This window comes from Gopherus flavomarginatus, chromosome 20 (assembly GCF_025201925.1).
Source record: "Gopherus flavomarginatus isolate rGopFla2 chromosome 20, rGopFla2.mat.asm, whole genome shotgun sequence".
Taxonomy (NCBI): Eukaryota; Metazoa; Chordata; order Testudines; family Testudinidae; genus Gopherus; species Gopherus flavomarginatus.
Genome location: NC_066636.1, coordinates 727,593 through 733,941, shown reverse-complemented (window position 1 = coordinate 733,941; position 6,349 = coordinate 727,593). Strand labels below are relative to the sequence as shown.

General features: G+C 65.6%; 1 protein-coding gene across 1 annotated transcript; it reads right to left on the bottom strand.

The window, feature by feature from the left end:
- Nucleotides 1-2,222: 2,222 nt before the first annotated feature.
- Nucleotides 2,223-5,760, bottom strand: CNFN (cornifelin). The gene is made up of 4 exons (XM_050930484.1): nt 5,691-5,760; nt 4,064-4,186; nt 2,894-3,030; nt 2,223-2,469 (listed from the first exon to the last, which is right to left on the bottom strand). The coding sequence occupies exons 2-4, from the start codon at nt 4,176-4,178 to the stop codon at nt 2,380-2,382; spliced, it is 342 nt and encodes a 113-aa protein (XP_050786441.1). The 5' UTR covers nt 4,179-4,186; nt 5,691-5,760; the 3' UTR covers nt 2,223-2,379.
- Between the last annotated feature and the right edge of the window lie 589 nt (nt 5,761-6,349).

The window sequence follows — 6,349 nt, the reverse complement described above, 5'->3', positions numbered from 1 at the left end:
CTGGACTCACAGGCCTGTGTGCTCTTGGCTCCCCCATGGTTTCCAGGAAGAACCTCTCTTGTGCCAGCCCTTCTCGTGGTCCCCACCTCTTTGCCAGGGTCGAGCTGCAGACTCCTCCGCCCCTGGGACTGCTCCTGCAATCGCCAGGGGAACCCTGCTACTGCAAAAATCCTTCTCTCTCCTAGGGTAGAGCGGCAAGCTCCTCCACCCCTGAGACTGCTCGCTGCAGTTCTCAGGGGGACCCCGTTACTCCAACAGTCCTTCTCACTGGTCACACACTCCCAGAGGTTATCCACCCCCTGAAACTGTCCCTCTCTGAGCCTTCAGCACGCCTGGTCCTCATTATCCCTCCTTTGTTTTACTGCTCCCCAGTCACTTACTGCAAGCAGCGCCATTCACGGGGTGCAGTATATCCCACCTCTGCCACCAGTTGTCACGGAGTCACCGGGCGATGCTCTGGAACTGCTCCCCACCAAGCCAGGCAGGACTTTGGGGAGCCTCCTCTCCCTTGGAGCAGACTTGTTCAGGGCAAGAAGCTCACACGGCTTCACCTCCTGGGTCTCTCCTTGGAGCATTCAGCATCCTCTGCCCCTCCGTGCGCTTCCCACAGTGAGCCCAACCAGGTGGGGTCCTGGGGAAGCCACAGGGTCCTGCACCCCCACTTTGCAGTCAGACGTGACTCTCAGCCAGCCAGTAACACAGAGGTTTATTCGATGACAGGAACAGGGTCTAACACAGAGCTTGTAGATACAGCGAACCGGACCCCTCGGCTGGGTCCATTCTGGGGGGCAGTGAGCCAGACCCCCACGTCTGCCCACTTCACTGCTCGTCCCCAGCCAGCTCCAGACTAACAACCCCCCCAGCCCCTCCTCCTCTGCTCAGCCCCTTTCCCGGGCCAGGAGGTCACCTGATCCCTTTGTCTCCAACACCTTCAGCTGGCACCTTTGCAGAGGGGGGGCCCAGGCCATCAGTTGCCAGGAGACAGTGTCAGGCATTTAGGTGCACTGGCCCTTTGCTCTGTCAGATACTTAAGAACTGCCATGGGGACACTGAGGCATGAACACAGTATTCAGAGAAAACATTAAGAACATTCCTAGTTCATCACAGTACCCTTAACCCCCCCACACGCTGTGTGCGCGCCTGTACCCTTAACCCCCCCACACGCTGTGTGTGCGCCTGTACCCTTAACCCCCCCACACGCTGTGTGCGCACCTGTACCCTTAACCCCCCTGCTGTGTGCGCCTGTACCCTTAACCCCCCCCACACGCTGTGTGCGCCTGTACCCTTAACCCCCCACACGCTGTGTGTGCGCCTGTACCCTTAACCCCCCCACACGCTGTGTGCGCCTGTACCCTTAACCCCCCCTGCTGTGTGCGCACCTGTACCCTTAACCCCCCTGCTGTGTGCGCCTGTACCCTTAACCCTCCCACACGCTGTGTGTGTGCCTGTACCCTTAACCCCTCCACACACCGTGTGTGTGCCTGTACCCTTAACCCCCCCTGCTGTGTGCGCACCTGTACCCTTAACCCCCCTGCTGTGTGTGCCTGTACCCTTAACCCCCCACACGCTGTGTGTGCACCTGTACCCTTAACCCTCCCACACGCTGTGTGTGTGCCTGTACCCTTAACCCCCCCACACACTGTGTGTGCGCCTGTACCCTTAACCCCCCACACGCTGTGTGTGCGCCTGTACCCTTAACCCCCCCACACGCTGTGTGTGCCTGTACCCTTAACCCCCCCTGCTGTGTGCGCACCTGTACCCTTAACCCCCCTGCTGTGTGCGCCTGTACCCTTAACCCCCCCCACACGCTGTGTGCGCCTGTACCCTTAACCCCCCACACGCTGTGTGTGCGCCTGTACCCTTAACCCCCCCACACGCTGTGTGCGCCTGTACCCTTAACCCCCCCTGCTGTGTGCGCACCTGTACCCTTAACCCCCCTGCTGTGTGCGCACCTGTACCCTTAACCCCCCACACGCTGTGTGTGTGCCTGTACCCTTAACCCCTCCACACACTGTGTGTGTGCCTGTACCCTTAACCCCCCCTGCTGTGTGCGCACCTGTACCCTTAACCCCCCCACACGCTGTGTGCCCCTGTTTCCCTGACCCTCCCATGCTGTAGTTATCGCTCCTCCATATGCCCGTTTAGTTAATATTTTTCGTTCTCCCCTCTCCCCGAGGATGCCGGGTGCTGGGGCCCCACTAATAAACACAGGCTACTGCAAAGAGTTTGTGGGGTTATTTATTTAGGGGGTTTGGGGCAGGGGCTCCCCCCCCCCCCGGCTGTTCCTGTTCTCCTCCCTGGGAGGGGAAGGGGCAGATTTTCTTCCTGCTGCAGAGATGGTTCAGAGCCCCTCTAGCTGGAGCCGGGATCTCCAGCCCCTCATTTCCGGTGGGACAGCTCCCGGGACAGCTGGCAGAGGCCGCAGGGCCCACAGCACACCATGACCAGCCAATCGTCGCAGATACTGCCCTGTGGGGAGAGGGGGGTTAGCGGGGCCAGACCGGCCAGGAACAGCTGTGTGGTGTTGGCACAACGTCGTTATCAGCCTCAACAACCACCCGGGCCTGCCATGGCCCTGGGCGCGCCAAGAGGGAAAAAGGATCCCAGCTTTGGGAACCCGCCCGCCCCCGGCCCAGAACCCAGCCCCGCCCTCGGGACTTGTCCCCGTGGCTGGTTCCCACCTGGGAGGAACTGACACTGAATTTGGGTTCAGCGACGGCTGGGCAGGAGGTTTTACTCCTCGCAGGTCGGTGCCCCTGGCTGAGTGGGGAGGGGGCAGGCGAGGGCGTGAAGGGCCACATGGGCCAGGCCCCGTGCAGGGCGAGGATGTTGGCTGGGGCTCCGGGGGCTCTGGCTGGAAACTGTCCCTCCCCCCGGACCTGCCCAGCCTCACCTCGATGTGGTACCGTTCCCGCACCCCCGTGCGCAGGGCCAGCAAGGTGCCGGGCAGGCAGGGCAGGAAGCAGGACTCACCGAAGTCCTGGGATACCTGGCAGGCCAGGATGCAGGGCACAAAGGTACCGCAGAGACCTGCCGGGGGGGGCGGTGTTACAGACCCGAAACTGGGACCCCCGCCCCTGAGCCTCCCCACAACCTGCCCTGGGAACCCCCCCGACACCCCACCCCAGAGCCTCCCCACAACCCGCCCTGGGAACCCCTCTGACACCCCCACCTCAGAGCCTCCCCACAACCTGCCCTGGGAACCCCCCCGACACCCCCACCTCAGAGCCTCCCCACAACCCACCTTGGGAACCCCGCCTACACCCCCACCTCAGAGCCTCCCCACATCCTGCCCTGGGGACCCCCTGACACCCCCACCTCAGAGCCTCCCCACAACCCCCCCTGGAAACCCCCCCCGACACCCCCACCCCAGAGCCTCCCCACATCCCTCCCGGGAACCCCCCTGACACCTCCACCCCAGAGCCTCCCCACATCCCCCCTGGGAACCCCCTCGACACCCCCACCCCAGAGCCTCCCCACAACCCGCCCTGGAAACCCCCCCGGCACCCCTACCCCAGAGCCTCCCCACAACCCGCCCTGGGAACCCCCCCGACACCCCCACCTCAGAGCCTCCCCACAACCCGCCCTGGAAACCCCCCCGGCACCCCTACCCCAGAGCCTCCCCACAACCCGCCTTGGGAACGCCCCCTACACCCCCACCTCAGAGCCTCCCCACATCCTGCCCTGGGGACCCCCCTGACACCCCCACCTCAGAGCCTCCCCACAACCCGCCCTGGGAACCCCTCTGACACCCCCACCTCAGAGCCTCCCCACAACCCCCCCCGGAAACCCCCCCGACACCCCTACCCCAGAGCCTCCCCACAACCCGCCCTGGGAACCCCTCTGACACCCCCACCTCAGAGCCTCCCCACATCCCGCCCTGGGTACCCCCCTGAAACCCCCACCTCAGAGCCTCCCCACAACCCCCCCTGGAAACCCCCCCCGACACCCCCACCCCAGAGCCTCCCCACATCCCTCCCGGGAACCCCCCCGACACCCCCACCCCAGAGCCTCCCCACATCCCCCCCGGGACCCCGGCCCCCCAGGGAGCCCCCTGACTCACACACGCCCATATCCGCGAAGCAGTCACACATCCCAGAGCTCCAGGCGTTGGAGTTGCCATAGGAGTAGCTGGTCTGTACCCGGCCGGGCTGCGTTATCTCCGCCTGATAGGCCATAGTGGAGTCTGGGGGGACACGGGGGTGTCAGCCCGGACAGGACCCCCCAAAACTCTCCCCAGTCACCTAAGGGAGGGGTGCAGCCAACCGAGCCCCCGCTGCTTGGGCCAGGGAGAGCCCCCACTCTGAGCTCAGCACTGGGGTGCACCCGGGGTTGGGCAGGCAACACAGCGGGGCTGAGGGGACACACTGGCCGGGGCAGGGGCATAGGGTGGAGCTGGGGACGAGGGGCTGGGTGTGGGGGAGGGGTTCACCCCTCCCTCCAGCACCCTACTGAGCAGCCCAGCTCCTGAATCAGCTCTCGGGGATTCTCCGGGCCCCAGGGGCCCCCAGGCAGGTCTGGGTAGGGGGGAAACGCCCTGTGGTGACGGAGGTGCCAGGAGGTCACACCCCAGGCAAACAAACAAGGAACTGAAGGATCTTTGCTGCAATTTGGGGCCGGGCTAGCAGGGCTGCGGGTCGAGAGTGAGGGGCACCGGCAGAGCTGGGGGGAGCCCAGGGCCGGGCTAGCAGGGGCTGCAGGTTGGGAGTGAGGGGCACCGGCAGAGCTGGGGGGGAGCAGGGGCTGCAGGTCGAGAGTGAGGGGCACCGGCAGAGCTGGGGGGGAGCAGGGGCTGCAGGTTGTGAGTGAGGGACACCAGCAGAGCTGGGGGGAGCCCTGGGCTGGGCTAGCAGGGGCTGCGGGTCGGGAGTGAGGGGCACCGGTGGAGCTGGGGGGTAGCAGGGGCTGCAGGTTGGGAGTGAGGGGCACCGGCAGAGCTGGAGGGGAGCAGGGGCTGCAGGTTGGGAGTGAGGGGCACCGGCAGAGCTGGAGGGGAGCAGGGGCTGCAGGCTGGGAGTGAGAGACACCGGCAGAGCTGGGGGGAGCCCTGGGCTGGGCTAGCAGGGGCTGCGGGTTGGGAGTGAGGGGCACCGGCAGAGCTGGGGGGGAGCAGGGGCTGCAGGTTGGGAGTGAGGGGCACCGGCAGAGCTGGAGGGGAGCAGGGGCTGCAGGCTGGGAGTGAGGGACACCGGCAGAGCTGGGGGGAGCCCTGGGCTGGGCTAGCAGGGGCTGCGGGTCAGGAGTGAGGGGCACCGGTGGAGCTGGGCTGTGCCATTGCCAGGCCATTACATTGGGTTCTGGCAGCTCAGCCAACAAATCAAACGGGGACAGAACCTGAGGCTGCGGCCAGAACCGAAAAGCGAATGTCCCAGAGTCCTGAGGGCCTGGACCCTGACAACTAGCCTGCGTTGAGAGAGCCTGCCCAGCTCTGCTGGTGCCCCTCACTCCCGACCCGCAGCCCCTGCCCCCCCCAATCCCTGCCAGTGCCCCTCACTCCCAACCTGCAGCCCCTCTTTAGCCCAGCCCTGGGCCTCCCTCCCCCCCAGCTCTGCCGGCGCCCCTCACTCCCGACCCGCAGCCCCTACTAGCCCAGCCCTGCCCAGCCCTGGCGGTGCCCCTCACTCAGAGGCTGAAGCTAAGACTGGGGTTCTTGGCACTCGGCCCCTGAGACCTCAGCCAGGCCGCCCTACCTGGTGTTCGCTGGTGGCAGAGCAGCTGCTGCTGTTACCTGGGCTGTGAAATTCAAAGGGTGCAGGTGGGGCTGGGCGGGTCCCTCTTATACCTGGTGCGGGGGGAGCTGGGGAGGAAGTTTGGACAATGGCAGGGGCTGTGGCCTAGGGTGGGGAGGTTTGTGAGACATGCTAGATACTGGGAGGGGAGTGAGATGTAGAGGGTTAGAGCAGGGAGGGCTGGGAGGCAGGACTCCTGGGTTCTTGGCTTGGAGAGGGGAGTGGGAGCTGGGGGGTCTGAGAGCCAGGGCTCCTGGGTTCTCTCCCTGGCTCTGGGAGGGGAGTGGGGGCTGGTGGTTAGAGCAGGGGAGGCTGGGAGCCAGGATTCCTGGGTTCTTGGCTTGGGGAGGGGAGTGGGGGCTGAGGGGTGAGGGCTGGGAGGGAGGACTCCTGGGTTCTCTCCCCGGCTCAGGGAGGGGAGTGGGGGCTGGGGGGTTAGAGCTGGGGGGTCTGAGAGCCAGGACTCCTGGGTTCTCTCCCTGGCTCAGGGAGGAGAGTGGGGGCTGGGGGGTTAGAGCTGGGGGGTCTGGGAGCCAGGACTCCTGGGTTCTCTCCCGGCTCTGGGAGGGGAGTGGGGCCTGGTGGTGAGAGCAGTGGGAGCTGGGAGCCAGGACTCCTGG

What these genes read in the sequence shown, in the direction of transcription:
- CNFN (XM_050930484.1), bottom strand. Translation starts at nt 4,178, where the DNA reads ATGGCCTATCAGGCGGAGATAACGCAGCCCGGCCGGGTACAGACCAGC. An exon ending in CTTCGCGGATATGGGCGTGT is followed by an intron (nt 3,031 to 4,063) that starts GTGAGTCAGGGG and finishes CCCCCCCGGCAG; the next exon opens with GTCTCTGCGGTACCTTTGTG. An exon ending in GGGAACGGTACCACATCGAG is followed by an intron (nt 2,470 to 2,893) that starts GTGAGGCTGGGC and finishes CTCTCCCCACAG; the next exon opens with GGCAGTATCTGCGACGATTG.